Source organism: Candoia aspera, chromosome 6, assembly GCF_035149785.1.
Source record: "Candoia aspera isolate rCanAsp1 chromosome 6, rCanAsp1.hap2, whole genome shotgun sequence".
In the NCBI taxonomy this organism is placed as follows: Eukaryota; Metazoa; Chordata; class Lepidosauria; order Squamata; family Boidae; genus Candoia; species Candoia aspera.
In genome coordinates this window covers 76,383,058-76,399,830 of record NC_086158.1, presented here as the reverse complement: position 1 = coordinate 76,399,830, position 16,773 = coordinate 76,383,058, and the positions used below count along the sequence as shown (strand labels likewise).

At 43.1% G+C, this 16,773-nt stretch overlaps 1 protein-coding gene across 1 annotated transcript in view; it reads right to left on the bottom strand.

The window, feature by feature from the left end:
• PRKG1 (protein kinase cGMP-dependent 1) overlaps nt 1–15,932 on the bottom strand; it is a 776,897-nt gene extending 760,965 nt beyond the window's left edge. The window contains exon 1 of the mRNA XM_063307452.1: nt 15,463–15,932. Within this exon, the coding sequence (XP_063163522.1) occupies nt 15,463–15,728 (266 nt within the window). The 5' untranslated portion in view covers nt 15,729–15,932. The remainder of the gene's footprint in view (nt 1–15,462) is intronic.
• Between the last annotated feature and the right edge of the window lie 841 nt (nt 15,933–16,773).

Sequence of the window (16,773 nt, the reverse complement as noted above, 5' to 3'; positions counted from 1 at the left end):
TAGATAAACAGTCTGATCTGCCAAGAAAATCTTTATCCTGATCTTGCACTCAGCAGTATCATATACATACACACTTATTTTGCTTTGCTTCCTTATTATTTGTTTCCTAGGAGAAATGCCTTTCATTTCCCTTTCCTTTTTGCTCTGTTATTCCTTCCTTTCCCTCTCATCCCATCTAGGCTCAGCTACACAGATGTTCTTGGACCCCCAGGGCTTCCATCTGTCTCTCTCCTGTCTCAAATAGCTTCTACAAACGCACCTACATTATTCAGTAACATACAGGTTTGTATCATATCAATTTTTTCTTGGGAAAAGCTGTCTTCCTAAGAGGGATTTAATCCAGATGCCACTGCTCCTGAAACTCTCTATCTACTTAGAATGCAGACCTCCATTTGTCAGATCACATGAGGCAACAGGAGCTTCAGTGAGCTACACCTACTAATTCCTTCAAAAATAAACATCAGTCTGAAAGCTCAAGCTCACCAGATGGTGTGTGTGTGTGTGTGTGTGTGTGTGTGTGGTGGCGGCAGACACCTGGATCACTGTAAGATCCAACCAAGTTCCTTGTGCTGTTTTTAACACTGGAGCGTGAGTAGGTAGTACAAGTGCCTGCCAATGCAATTCTCCCACAAAGCTTTGGCAGCAGACAGCCTCAACAGATACAGATCTTAGAAGTGTCACAAATAGTCCCAAAGATACTATCAAGGAATCAAAAGGCAGCACTGTTTGGATTATCTTTTTTCCTGCCCTGTGGTATTTATCTCTTACCACCAAACTAAGGCAAGGGGTACACCAAAACCTATAACATGGAGAACTCCAGGTAATCCTTGCTTAACAACCGTAATTGGGACCAGCAACTCCTTCACTAAGTGACATGATTGTTAAGTGAAACATTACATGACCATGCTGGACTTATTTATTTATTTATTTTTATCCCACCTTTATTATTTTTATAAATAACTCAAGGCAGCGAACATACCTAATACTCCTTCCTCCTCCTCTTTTCCCCACAACCACCAACCTGTGAGTGGGTTGGGCTGAGAGAGAGTGACTGGCCCAAGGTCACCCAGCCAGCTTTCAGGCCTAAGGCAGGACTAGAACTCTCAGTCTCCTAGTTTCTAGCCCAGCGCCTTAACGACTAGACCAGATGGGATCATTTCCAGCACAGTCATTAACCAAATCACCCACAGTCGTTAAAGGAGACATCACGTGACCATAACTTGCAATTTTAACTGCTGGCTTCTCCATTGACTCTGCTTGTCAGAAGCCAGCTGTGAAGTGCGCAAATAGCGGTCGTGTGATTGTGTGACGCTGCAATGGTTGTAAACACCCACTGGTTGCAAAGCACCTGAATTTCAATAATGTGACCGCAAGATACTGCAATGGTCGTAAATGCCCACCAGTTGTGAAACACCTGAATTTCGATTACATGACTGCAGGGATACTACAATGGTCATAAGTGTGAGGACTGGTTGTAAAGTTACTTTTTCAGCATAACTTCAGACAGTCACTAAACAGGGCAGTTGTTAAGCGAGAACTACCTGTATTCAAGGGGGGGAAATCACAGCTATGTAATTTATGCAAAATAGGCTTTAGTTTGCAAATCTGATCTTAATACAACAATACAGAAGGCTTTTTACAATTGCATTTTACAACAGCTTTTGGCAGCCTTTTCAATAACCAACAGTTATAGAATAGAATATGGCAGCTCAGCAGCAGAATCATCTATCCAACCATAATTATTAATTTTTTAATCTTGCCTTTCTGCCAAATAGTGCTCAAGATGGCTAATAGTAATTAAAATAAAATATAAAACTATAAAATAGAGTGTAAAAATGAAGCAGACAAAATACTGGATCAATTGAACCAAATGCAATACTCACAGTAGCCATAAATGAACGTTAATCAGGCCAAAAACATGCCTGAATAACAGTGTATTTGCCTATTGATGAAGGTTTCTTAGGGAAGTGGATAATTAGACAGGCCATTTGACCAAAGATTTCTGACTGAGGAGCAAAAAATGAGAAAGTCCTCTTCTCAAGTTCTTGGCAAATGCAAACAAATACTGAAAGTGTGATGTGATAATATTTAATTTCCCTTGCACTCTTTTTCAGCTAGCTGAATTTTGCATTATTAGAAAACTTTCAGATTGTGCTAAGGACTGTTGAGATCTTCAATGGTATAGGAGTCTTTGGGTGGGGGTCTCAATCTACAGTTCAACCTTCCTTCTCGCTGGGGATCCTGAGGTTGAAAAAGTGAGTGGACAAACTGGATTTGGTCTAAGGCTTATAATACAGTGTAGAACTTTGTCATTCCAGATGCTTATTTTTCCTCTGTTTTAACCATTAATCCTGAGTAACAGATACTTTTAGAGATTCACTGGCTCATTTTTAAATTTATTTCACTAATATTTGTATTAATAATGCATTCAATACCGTTGGGAGAAATTATTAATGCAAGCATAAAGGTTTTGGACTCAGCAGAACTACACCCAGCCAACCTGGCTGCTTGGATATGTAAGTTGAACCAATGCAAGGAAGAAAAGAGAAATTTAGTCTAGGCCAGGGTTTCTCAACCAGGGTTCCACAAGAGGTCACTAGGGGTTCCCTGGGAGATCACGATTTATTTATAAAATTATTTCAAATTTGGACAACTTCATATTAAAGAGGTAAGTTTCATTCTTTATTTTCAGTTTAAGGACACTGTTAATGCATATGTACAGGCCTACACATGAAACAAATATAATAATTTTGTAACTTCTGGCCTATATTTGAGTCTGAATGTGCAGGGGTTCCCCAAGGCCTGAAAAATATTTCAGGGGTTCCTCCAGGGTCAAAAGGTTGAGAAAGGCTGAACTGCCCAGTTTTGCCTTGAGGATTTCTGTCTTATGCCTGCCTGTGTCAATTCCTTGCTCCCTGGACCTGGATACCCAAAATTGTAGCTGTCACACTCCTGGACTCTGGATGCTGAACAGGGATTTCTTGCTGGGACCTAGACCAGGATACTGGCCTGTCTTAAATTCAGCCTATCTCTGAATAGCTCTGATGGAAGGTTGAAGATTGATTTACAGTTTTATCACCATGTTGGATAAGAAGTGGGTTTGATTAGTGATAGTGCTGTCACCTTCTAGTGTCTGATTAGGTTGTGAAATCATCTTGCTTCTTGTAGTCTTTTAGTTCAGGAAACTCACATTGTTCCTTCAAAGAGGAGGATGTTGTAAGATGGTGGGACATGCCATAAAATTACTTGATTAGCAGATGCCAAGGAAGAAAGGCCAGGGTAGGCCAAACTATTTTGCTGCCTGTGATGTTTTGCACTCCACTCACCAAATCAAACTAGAGATTAATACCCAGGTGTTATGATGGTACCTAAGATATAAAGAAACGTGGCTGTGACATTTTCTGACAATAAAATGCAACATTAATCATTTAGAAAATGAGCAGCCTGCTGTCTTTTGCAGTCATTCATAAGCTAGTTACGCTTGGCTATAATATGGGGGGTGGGTCCTGCCTCAAGAATGAATGCTGTCTCAAGAGCCTTCTTACCAGGACTTGTTGGCAGAATAGAAATTAAGAGATGAATTCTACCAGTGTTCAAGTCAAAGGGATACTTAGAGGGAATTTCAATTAGTTGTGTTTTTTTTACACCAAACAAAACAACACAAAGATATCCTTATACAAAACAGAACACCCTTCCTTTAAAAGAATGGGTTGCTCCACCAAGCAACACAATTAACTTTACAACTTTTCCTTCACATATGAAAGTAGTATATAGTTTTACCATTAATTATGTGATACCTTGGGGACTTTATATTAAAGATTGGTCTAGAAATTATGTCAAGCAAGCATACCGTCATTCATATAGTTTCCCTGGCTGTACAAACATGGTTTGCTCTTTGACCTTTTTAAAACATTCCAGCCCTGAGATTTTATAGGAATCTGTTATCTGAAATTAAGATCGGAACCTGCTTAGTTTTTTGTAGTCAGCCATGGCTGAGTGGTGAAATCTTCCTTAGATGGCTTTCTTCCTTGCACACAAAAAAAGGACTTATAAAGCAAGCTACTATTAAAGAAACAGATCTGCTTAGGCAGCAACAAATAAATATTAAGAATACACTGCTCTGACAGCTTGTACCTGTGATAGCCAACTCCAAACCTTTACCTTAATACAGGTAGTCCTCACTTACCAAGTGCCAAGTGCCTTGGGCAGTGACCATTGAAAGTTACAAAGGTGAAAAAACAACAACGTTGCAACCAATCCTTGCATTTATGACCATTGCAGCATCCTGCAGTCAGATGATCACCATTTGTGTGCTTTGCAAGTAGCTTGCAACAAGCAGTGTTAATAGAGAAGATGGAAATAAAATTGTAAGTCATGCTCATGTGATTTTTCGCTTAGCGACCACACCACTTTGCTTAACAACCAAAGGGGAAGTAAAGTCATAAGCCCATGGCAATCACGTGATATTTTGCTTAATGACCAAAGGGGAAGTGAGGTTATAAGCCCATCATGGTCACACGATTTTGCACTTAGTGACTGCAGCACTTAGCAACCAAGTTGCTGGTCCCAATTGTGGTCACTAAGCGAGGACTACCTGTAAGAAAGATAAGATGGAATATATATCTCTTGCTCCTATAGACCAGATTGGCAGCTGAATCTTTGTTCAAGGTAAGTTCTGGCCAGCCTCCTTTACCTCATCTGTGATTGTAGGCTATCTGGGATCTCACTGCGCCCAATGAAGCACAGATCTTTATCTGCCAACAGATCTTTATCTGAATGGCAAGAGAATTGCAAGCCCTGATCCTACTACATCAGTCATATTCTGCTGCTCAGAACAGCTCCTTGTTTCTGCCGAATAACAGAGCTGGCTCTGGTAGTGGTGATTTCAATTTGTTCCTCGATATTTTCCAAACAACTATAAAAACAACATCTCCAGATGATGAGAAGGCCTTTCAGAGATAGCCCTTAGAGATACGAAATCTTTTCGGAAGTGAGGTCACTTATTTCATGAAATTGTGGTTCATTTGAGAGTATCAGGCTATAAATCTAAACAGACGTATCTGAGAATAATTTTCCATTAAAGAAAGTGGAATGTATGGCTGCACAAGCATGCGCAAGACTGCACGTAGGTTTGTTTATCCTGCCAATGGTAAAAGTTTCATCATGTATCTGATATAGATTAGCCCTGAAGCAACTTTCACAGAAATGTATTTATTTTATTTATTTATATATCAAATTTATTCCCTGCCCATCTCTCTCAGAGAGCGGCTCTGGGCGGTTTACATAAAATAGGAATAAAACATTAATTAAAATACAATAAAACAATAAAACAGTACAATAAAAACAATTGCTTGTTCTTTTGAAGTGGGGTGGATTATATCAGGAGACTTGAAAATCAAAAACGAATTGGGGATTTCTACTGAAGTCAGAAATATTTCAAGCAATTCCACAGACAGGAGAGAGAGATTAACATGACACCAGTGGCATTAATATAACTAGTCCTCTCTGTCACAAAACACACTGAATGACAGGCTAGCCAACCACACTTTATTCTGGCATGTTGTGCAAACTCAGCCCATGTAGATTTATTTTTCACTATGTCACATGAATGCAAAACATTCCAATAATTTGAAAAAAATGTGTATGCATGTTATGTGAACACTCCTTCCCTTTTTTTTCCTTTTCTTTCAAAAGATAACCCCTGGTAAGGCCCAGCTGATTGGAAGCACTTAAATGACCTTGACTGAGTTTGAAGAAAAGCTAAACAGGGGTCAGACTGATCCCTGCTTGGATGGGAGACCACCAAGAGACCTTAGTTCTATAAGCTAGACTGGGAAGTTGAAAAAAAAAACTGCAGAAAAAGGCAATGTCACACCATTTCCATACTACTGCCAAACAAAAAAGAAAACCTGCATAGACTTCTGCATAGAGTCACTCGGAGTTGGGCTCAGAATAAATCTTGCTTTTTCTGTCCACCACAGTAAACACTGCTTGAATGAGTTCAAGGCCAAAATGCATCTGGAATGCTGCTAGCAATACAGAGTTCTTACTGGCAATGGGTGTTTATTTTCTTTCTTTATAGTCTCATATATACACTATATATTACTGTATTTATGTATGTGTATGTGTGTGTGTAAATATACATATACATATACATATACATATATATATATATTACCAGGGCCTGAAGGAGGAACTAGAGAGGATGTGGAAAGTGAAGGCCAAAGTGGCCCCAGTGGTGGTAGGGGCACTTGGGGCTGTGACTCCCAAGCTGGGAGAGGGTCTCCAACAAATCCCAGGAGCAACATCAGAGCTCTCTGTCCAGAAGAGTGCAGTGCTAGGAACAGCTAAGATCCTGCGCAGAACCCTCAAACTCCCAGGCCTCTGGTAGAGGACCCAAGGTTGAGGAAGACACATACCACCCATTTGGGTGAAAAGGGAATTTTTTTTATATTACTTTAATTTATTTTTAATGTATTTCAGATTTCAAAAGATCTGATAATATTTATTTTTTGCTGAATGGCCATAGACTGAGAGAGAGACAGACAGACAGACAGATGGTATCTCTCAGCAGAAACTATTATATGATTTAGAAGGAAGAAAGTCAGGCAAGCTGATGAGCTTCAGAGGCAGCATTCATAACAAACCCAACAATCTGTGGGGAGTGCAGTGGCAGAGAGACTTTTACAGTATTAATAGAAAAGGCAGAGATGGAATAGTTTCGCTACGTGACGGTCCAGACAAACCAGAGTATAAGTTGAGATAGTTGTAGGCCATTCCCACCAACTTCTGATGGCCTTCACCAAAAAATGTGTGACCTTCCTAAAAGTTTCCATAAATTGATCTTACAAGAATGGACCTGTAATCATTGACTGAGGTAGGTAACTGAAAACTAACTGACAAATTGGCTCAGTAAGTTTGAGTTGCCAGATAGTATACAAAATAAAACGATAAAAAGTAGTACAGAATCTGAAAAGATGTGATCCAGATACGTTGGAATATATATATATATACACACACACACACACACATACACAACATACATACATATACATATACAGTATATATATACAGTGTGTGTGTGTGTTCAGTTTTCAGAGACTTCCTGAACAAGTCACCATGTGTGAGTTGGGCTTCCTAGGGCTGAGAGAGAGTGACTGGCCCAAGGTCACCCAGCTGGCTTTGTGCCTAAGGCAGGGTTAACTAGAACTCCCGGTCTCCTGGTTTCTAGCTTGGTGCCTTAACCACTAAAACAAAAGGCAGGGTTAACTAGAACTCCCGGTCTCCTGGTTTCTAGCTTGGTGCCTTAACCACTAAAACAAAAGGCAGGGTTAACTAGAACTCCCGGTCTCCTGGTTTCTAGCTTGGTGCCTTAACCACTAAAACAAAAGGCAGGGTTAACTAGAACTCCCGGTCTCCTGGTTTCTAGCTTGGTGCCTTAACCACTAAAACAAAAGGCAGGGTTAACTAGAACTCCCAGTCTCCTGGTTTCTAGCTTGGTGCCTTAACCACTAAAATAAACTGGCTCCATGTTGGAACATAACTCCCATAAATCAGTTCCAAAATCTTTTCAAAACAAACATTAGCAAGAGTTCCCTTTCCCAATTTAAAACATAAACAGCTATACAGGATATATGATAACAGTATGTTAAGCCAAGAACAGCTTGTTAAAAGTAATTATATTTGTTTATTGTTTCACAGATACCAGAAGCAAGAAACTTCCAACACTATCACACAAGTGAAAGGAAGTAATTTTTCACATACCATCTTTGACCTTTGGAATGTTGTGCTCTGTTATGTGATAATGCCTAGCTGTATAATATAATAAAAATAACAAATGCATGGGTATGTCAGTGTATCAGTACATCAGTGTAAAAACTGCAAATATTTCTTATATTTGGCTAAATCTCTAACATAATTTTGCGTGTTATTTTCAACAACAGGATGAACCCCATGCTAAATATATGAACGTGTACTTTCTTTTACAGTATCTTGTTTGAACGCAATAGTAGCATATTATTCAATCAGTAGTTTAAAATTTTGATATATTTAAAAAGATAACTGAAAATAAGAATTAAAGAAATAGGCTTTCTTCAATTTGCATATTAGCTTCCAGAGTTTTTTTGCAGCACATTCCAAACCTATCTCTAATTACCATGAATATTTGAATGGGGATCTCAGAAAAAAAAACTGCATGTTCTAATGTGCTATTATTTTAAAATATATTAAAATATAATTAATTTTTAATTTCATCCCCAATAGGTTTAAGGATTTCCCAGTTCTTTTATCATCACTACAAACTTGGGCTGAGATTGGCAGACCCAGTGAGCTTATGGTTAATCAGAGATCTGAGCCTAGTTCTTCCAGTTTGAATGTGACACAAGCCAATTTCTATAGCAGGCCAACTTGCTTATAAAAACTGCAGATAGCAATTGCTATCTTAAAAGAGGTGTCCTCTGATGCATTGGAAGGGATACCTCTTCCAAAGCAACCCAAGCATGTATCATTTTTTTAAAAAATGAAGTAGGTTCTTTAATTTTAATCTGAGACAAAGTTAATGATGACAGGAAAAGATGCATCTGCTTTAAGTTATTTTAAGTAGATGCTACCATTCACAATCTTGCACGCTCCAAAGCATGTTTTGAAGATTGAATCCGAAGCACAGCACAATCCGGGCATTAGTTTATGTACTTTATTTATGTAACTGCTCAGTAAGAAAGAGAATACAATGACAGTGATGAAAAGAATACCAAAAAAAAAAAGGATTTTATTTTTTTAGCAACAGATAAAACAAAAACCAATTATGCAGCATCAGCACAAATAAATAAATAAATGTGGGAAAATTCAGTAGATTAAAAATGCATCGGCTTCTGAATGCAGTTTTAAATCTTCTGCCTAAGCTAACGTTGGGTCATATAAAAGTTCTATCTCTTTTGGATATCTGACGGTGCATTCCCGACATCAAATAATGGACATGAATAATGAACCAGCTGTAAATTGCAATGTCTCCTAATGGGCAAATGCCAATAGCTGAAAATAATCAGCAATGTCTGACATGAGTGATTTGGTGGTAGGGAGCCCTGTATCTATGATGAGGTTGACTTCTTCTGCAGGGCCACAGAACAGCCTGGATGTTCTTCTGAACTCATCTATGCCCTTCAGGGCCAACGGGCCATCAATGGTCATTTAGTTTCAATCACTTCCTCTCCCTCTTCCCAGCAGCTAGTCTGTTTAAGTTCTTCCACTACACAGGTTCTAACAACTTGCACAGTCATGGCAAGGTCTGCATCCTCCTTCTCTGGGGCTACTTCTACCCTTCTGTTTTCCCATCTGTTTCACAAATGGGAGGTGGAAGCTGGTCCAATAATCCAGCCTTGAGAAGCCAGGGAGAGTGCCGATCTGCACGACCTGATTGCCCCAGTATAGCTGCAGGGCGCTAACCGTTTCTCAAGGTCAGGAACACGTCATGTCATCTTCTCCCTGCCCCCAGTGAAGACAATGTCCACCCATCTTTTCCTGCAAAAAATAGAGTTTTCCAGCTTCTGCAAGCCCAACCAGTGCTGTCTTCCTTTCACCAGAGGCAAAGGCTTCCACTTCGACTGGCCACTGTGCCTGAGGCAGGAACGTCTTCTAGGCACTGGTCACAGCCCTCCACAACCATTTTGTCCTGAGCTGCTGGACCAGTGAAACAAGGAATTTTTTTTCTTTTTTCTTGAACCAGTCCACTGTGGAACAGTGAAGTGGATGACCTCCCTTTCTCCCCATTCCAACTGGTCCCGTAGGAAGAATGATGCAACCGCTCTCCCCTTCCATCTTTTTGCCAAAACCAAAGGTGACAGGAGTGGGGAGAGGAAGGGTTGAATTTTGGAATAAGCTGATCATTACAGATATACTGCCTCTGGACAAGAGGCACTATTTAGCCATGGCAGCTGATAGCCATCTGTCTTTTGTCACTCAGTCTTACAAACCTGTGTGAGGTTTATCAGCTCTCCATTCATCGCTGCTTTGATTCCTTTTGCAAGCGGCATATCATAATTTTTCCCTCCTATATTGGAAAGTCACCAAATGCTGAGAGGAAAAAAGACTCCTTTCCTCGCTTGGAGAAGGGACATGGAGACTGCATTGCATTCTTGGCAACTGCAGAGAGAGCCCACCAGCCGCACCAAGTGACTTGGGGATTGTCTGAAAGCAACCCCGCTTCCCTCCGCACAACCACTGTGGCATCTCTATGGTGTGGCGTGTGGGTGGTGATGGAAAGCCGCTGCCTGCACCTGGTGGGAGACATTCCTTCTCCCATGTGGTTGGAGACAGGTGGAGCAGCTCTTAGCTTGGAGGACACCAACATCATTCAGATGCCTGGATTAGCAGCAGCAAGGAAGCTGCCCTAAAAACAGAGGGAGAAGAGGCTGGGGGGTGGCCAGTAGGGGAGGAAGGTATGCTGCAAGTAGGAGAAAGGGCAGGGAAGGGAAGAAACTCAGGTATGTGGATGCACTTGGCAGAGTGCAATGAGGAACCAAGCAAGCCCCATACCTCTTCTTGACAATTGTGTAGAAGTGGGATGAAAAAAAGTGATCCATTCTTTCATTTCTCCTGACTAGGATCAAGTCACATTTGGGGCTTGTTGAAGCTTCTTAGTGGGGCTGGGAGAAGGTAAGGAATGCAAGGAAATTGTGCTTTCTCCTCCTAACCCCAGCAACAGCAAGAACAGTGAAAGGGTAGTGTTGTGTGTCCACCCCTGCCCCCACTGCTCAACCCAAGCGAGCAACTCCTGCACTGAGCAGTGGGTTGGACCTCAAAGGTCTCTTCCAACCTTGATTCTACTGGGAGATGATTCTACATGTGTCCTCAAAGACCTGCCCATGGAAAGGAGGGTGATTTGTATGGGTGGGAGGGTTAACAATGGTGGGCCATCCACTAATCAGGGGCTGTAGTATGGGTGGTCTTGACAGAATCCCTGGCTGCCACCATGACCAACAGAAGAAAGGGTTAAGGGTTTTTTTTAAAGCTGGATTCATTTCCAGCCAGTTTACATGGGGAAGTCAAGCAGCTTAAAGTTGCAGAACAGCACAAATTCCTTAAATCTGATCCGCTCCATTTGTGCTATAGCACCCTAATAGATGTCTGTTTTCCCTGCTGGTTCATAATGTACTAAAAGAGATGGCCACAAATCTTTAGAAGAAAACCCCGTCTATAACGAGGACCACATCTTCCTACAAGTTTCATACTATTTGACGGTGACACAAAAACAGATACAATAGAGGCAGAATGGGGTTTGGCAATGGGGACAGGTCATTTTATGCTGGTGCTGTTTTGTGTCAGCTCAGCAATGGGTAGATAGCACTTTAACACAGTAGTGGGGAAAGGCCTATACGCATGATCTCTAAGTTGTGTTTGAGTATTTCATTTGTTCAGTTGCAGTTACTTTTATTCTGTGCCATTAGAAGTGGAAGGCAAAGTTCAGATGGCACCTTGCGCTAAGACTTAATCGTTAGAGTGTCTAACCGACAATTCTTCTTTGGTCATTATATATCAAGACATTTCCCAGAATCTTCAGCTTCATTTAGGATACCAAGCGCAAAATGTTATCACTCTTTCATTTTTACCACCTTTTACCAGAGAAGCTTTAGTATGTCAGTTCATGCTTATTTTTTTCAGGAATAAATCCAGTTGTTTAATGAGATGTGCACTGTAATCCTAAGCATGCTTAATCATTAGTAAAGTGTCCTGTTTACAAGGGGCTTACTCCCAAGTACATTAGCTGTGTTAATGGTGAGCTCTCAGACTTTGCAAATTTAAAACTGGAACTTTACAATGCAACACCATACATATCCATTCAGAAGTACGTTCCACTGAATTTCCTGAAAGTACACATAGAATCTCTCAAATTGAGAGTTGCACCCTCATTTTAATTATCAGAAATGGAGCACGCTGCCTGTACTGAGAGAAAATAGAATACCATATCTAACATAGTGTTTAAAAATAACTAAAACATTTTAAAGCCAAACTTGTGCACCTAAAGAAACAGGTCAGAGAAAGAATCAAAGCTGCCTGTGGTCTTGTTATTAAAAGACATTCTGTTCCTTTAAACATGCTAGTGCATCTCTCCCACCCTCAATTCCAACCATTACGATCTCCATATATTATACTTGTCATAACTCCCTGCTACAGTGAGTCAGTGTGCTGAAAATAAACTTCATGGCTTTGATTTGAAAGCAGGAGTCCAAATGCTAAGGGAAAAAAAAGTTTGCCCTCTGTCCTAGTGTAAACCACAAAGAAAGAGGAAGTCAGGGCTTAATAATTCCAATAAATGTTGGAAGAAGAAAAAGAATTCTTGACATCTGATAAATGTAAAACTAACTCTCTGTTCCCCTCCAGCTTGGAAAAGAGCAGGAAGGAGTGCCCAAGCATGGCATCCACTGCCTTGCAAAAACCTCTTTCAAAATCATTTTCCAGTGGGAATATCAAGCTCATGGAACCCTAACTTAAAATCCTATATTTACAAGCCCAGTTTAATTTTAACACAAGACCTACAGTAGTCTCTTTCAAGTGCACCTCTGGCCTTGAAAGCAGGACTTTCAAAATTCATAAAATAACCTCAGTCATTAACACAGTTAGAAAAAAAAAGATGGTGAAATGTAGCAAAGAATCCAGTGCATCCCTTAAAAAAGAGAGAGAGAAAAAAATGGGGTGGGGGGAGCTTCTATGAGTTGCATGTCTTAAAGATGCTGCAACCTGCCCCAATTTCAGCTTTACAGCTCCCAAACTCCAGCAGTTTTGAGAGGAGGACACCCTAACCAGAAATAGTCTAAAAAACGAAGCCAAACCCCACATATTCAAGCCACAGTTGACACTGCACGGAAGCCAAATTTTAATCACACCTTTTGGCTTTTTTTGTACGGGATATGTCTAACAGTCTAACAGAGACCACTGGTCATTTTGCTGCCTATGGACCTCCTTTAACAGTGACAATCCTTCCCTGTTCCTCCTTTAACCAGCATCACCTACTTTCCTTCCCCACACCAAGATGCGGTTTAAATAGCTGACCTACGGTGATCCTTCCATGTTTGCTGATCAGTTTCTTTTAGGATTTGGTGTTGCTAAGTACCTACAACCCAATCTGACTAAGCCCTTTTGATTTATTAAAAAGGGCCCCCAAATAATTGAGCAGCTTAAAATATAACTCTGTTTAATAAGTGTGTGGCCCCAACTCACTTGAGATGTTGTAGGGCATTTGCTGCTGAGGATTTTTGGTGACATTGCTTCTATGCTTCACAGAAGGTTATGATGATTCCAAATAAACATTTAAATGTTGTTTTCCATGTTTACCCTTCCTGTGTTTGCCTGCTGTTTCTTCCATCTTCTTTCCTATCACAGCAAATCCACTGAGAAGATAAAACAACTGAATTATTCATTTTAATCCAAAGGCCTAAAAGTCCTGTCTGAAAGGAACGTTTCCTTCCCACAAATGGAATCAACGCACCTAAAATGGTGCCTACAGTAAGTTCAGATGTATCTGCTAAAAACAAAATCATATGTGCACCTTTTAAACTCTTTCTTCAAAATGATGGTTTTACTCATGAATAAAATAACTAAAGAAATCAGGGAGTATCACTGTTAGTGATCACTATTATGGCAAAGCCGAGGGCATCACTTTCAGTGATTATTATTAGAGTAAAGCGGATGGTATCACTATTAGCGATCATTCTTATTATCTGTCATTTATATACCTCATCAGTCTTCACGGCACTTTTGCAAGTAAGAGCTCCCTACCTGAAGAGCTTATAATTAAGCATAAAGAGGAGTAAATAAAGCAGGATCACACCCTCAGCAACATCACCCTCACTGTAATGTTGTGTGTTTATACTGTAGGCCACCAAGAGTCACACTGTCCAAGCTGGGCAGCCTTATAGATCTTGAAATAAATAAATAAAATAAATCATGGGGTGCGGGGTGGGAAATGGAATAAGGTCCCTGCAGAACAGAGAAAGGTTCTCGGGATATCCCTCGCGTAGTAAAATAGAACGGGACTGAAAGTCGGAATTGAAAGTCCCCAGCAGTTTTGGAAGGCAGCTGCCCGCTGGATCAGGCCTTGTGGAGTGGCGGGATGGGGGGGCTTCCTTGACCTTCTTGCCTCCATTGCCATGATAACCTCAGATAAGTCATCTGTCAAGGGCAGTCACCTCTACACAGGGAAACGTGGGTACGGAATCGCCGGTGCCAAAAAGCGTTCAAAGGGACGCAGCAAAAGAGGCAATTGGTCCGCAGCATTGTAAACGCCCCCCTCCCCCCGAAAAAGTCTTTAAGTGCTGCAAGATCGGGACGAAACCATCAAGCCAGCTGCGGCTCCCCCAACTCTCTCCCTTCCCTGCCCCGAATCGAGCCAGGCGCGCCCACCCCAACAGCTCCATCCCGCGCGTGCCTGACCCCGCTTCTTTCTCAATCCGGCGCCGCCGCCAAGCGCGCGCGCGCCGCTCTCGTTCCCACCGAGGCAGGACGGCTCGGACTCGGCGGGGATCATCAAAAAGAGTCGAGCGGGAGGGGAGGGGAGGGGAGGGGCAGCTTAATGGGATATTCAATATCCTGCAACGCGCATTTCTTGCTCTGCACTTCCAGGAACTTAAAAGCTCCTAATGCACTTCCTCTCGCTAATGTCCACAGGAGGTTTAATGCGGAGGCCGATCGATGGGGCTTCTTCTCTAGTGTCCGGGACTTCCCCCTCCCTCCCCGCCCGCTTTCTTTTCTTTGCAAAAAGCAGAGCCGCCGCCAGCTGGACAGGGCGGGGATGAGCCAGGCGGGATGCTGGAGGGGGGAGACTGCCGAAGAAGAGGGAGGGCTTTGAGTTTCTCAGCGCCTCTCCCCTCCTCCTTTAACCTCTGCGCTTCCCCGCTGGCCCTGCCTCCGCCCCTCCCGCCGTGGGAGCAGCACTTTCGAAGGGCAGCGGGAGGAAGGGCGAGCGACTTCAGCGGCTGCGACTGAGCATGCCCGGCTCTACAGAAATAGAAAGGCACCCCGGCTGCCAAAGGATGGGGAGCTCCGCACCCGCTTGGCGTGGGCCGGCGAGGAGCGAGGCGGGTGCGGGCGGGGGGTCCCCGGAACTTTAGGGCCACGCGGAGCAGGCGGGAGAGGGGAGCGGGGCTGTTGCCGCTGCGCTTCGCTCCGGCTTCTTCGTCGGACCCTTCGGCGCGACTCTTAGGCGGCACGTGGGCAGGGCAGAAAGCGTCGCCAGGCTTGGGACAAGTTTCTCCCTCCCCATCTGGAGGCTTGGCACGCAGGGTTGCCCGCGGGAGACCCAGCGGAGGGCGACCGGGGGGCTGCGCCCACCCGAACTCTGCCCCCAAGTCGCCGCAGCCACCCGGCACTGGGGAGACTTGGGGGCTGCAGGAGACACGGGCGAAAAACGTGACACATCTCAACCCGTGCAAAGCCGCTCGCTCCCTCCCCCCCGGCCCGCATCCCCCCTACCTTTCGGATTTGGTGAACTTCCGAAAAGCCTGCCTGAGGTCGTGGAAAGAGCGATAGGTCTGCGGTTCGGCGGAGATGCCTTGAGCCCGGGTGGTGCGGGGTCCGATGTGGGTGGTGGGCGCGGGCAGCACGGACTGACACTTGTGCAGCTTCCTCTTCAGCTCCTGGATCTCCTCGTCCTTCTCCGACAGGCGCTTTTCCAGCTCCTTAATCCGCTCATCCTTCAAGAGCAAAAGCTTGGCGAAGTCCTCTTCCAGCTCGCTCATGGTTCCCCGGCCCGGCGCGGCGCTTCAACTTTGTGATCCCGGAGGAGCCGAGCGAGTAAAGCAGCGGCAAAGCCAGGCGAGCGGAGAGTGAATGGAGCCTCTAAGAGAGAAAGGAGGGAGGGAGGGAGAGAGAGAGAGAGAGAGAGAGGGAGGAAAGGGAAAGTCAGTCCGAGGCAGCGGGAGAGATCTGCTGTCACTAATGGGTAGTGGTGAGCGGCTTTCTTCGATCCACTTACTGCTGAATGGGCTGTAAATGGAGGCAACAGGATGAGAGGGCTGAGATCACCGAGGGGAGAGTTGTTGAGTGCTAATCTGGAAGCCTCTCTTGGGACCTGGTGATTATCTTTCATTGAGAAAGCAATTAAAACTCTTCTGCTGCTCTGGCTGGCTGCCCTTGATACCTACCTTCCGGATTCGCTGGGGGAGGAGAGGGTTGGTGGAAAAAGACATTTTAATAATAGCCGCTCCGGCCCCATCATGCTCCTCATCAGCACAAGGTCTCTCTCTCCCTCTGTCTCTCTCTCTTCTTCACACACAGACACGCACGCCCCTACGTGTTAACTGGGACATACAAGAAGAGGGGCAAAAGAAAGGGATTGAAGTACACACACCTTCCGGTGCCACTTTTCAAGATGTGATCCTCGAAATAGCAACAATTATTACCATGTGGTCTATAGGGTCACCAGCTTCTTGTAACCGGAGCCTCAGATTTGGGTGTGTGGGTGTTTTTTTTAAGTTAGATTAAATCTAACTTTAAAAACTTCATAAATTATTGAGGGATTTTTTTTTCTTTTTCTTCTTCTTAATCTTCTTGTACTAAAAATCAATCTTTGCTTTCAGAATGACTTTGGGCACCGATGGGTTTAAAGGAGGGTTCCTCAACCTTGGCAACTCTATGCTGTGTGGACTTTAATTCTCAGAATTCCCCAGCCAGCTTTGCTTTAAAGGATCTAAGCCCTTGGTATGAGCTCTCTTCATAAGCCTTTGAAGGCCCTGCAGAGTTGGGAATATTATAACATGTGTATGGTCCCTGGAAGTTGAAGGA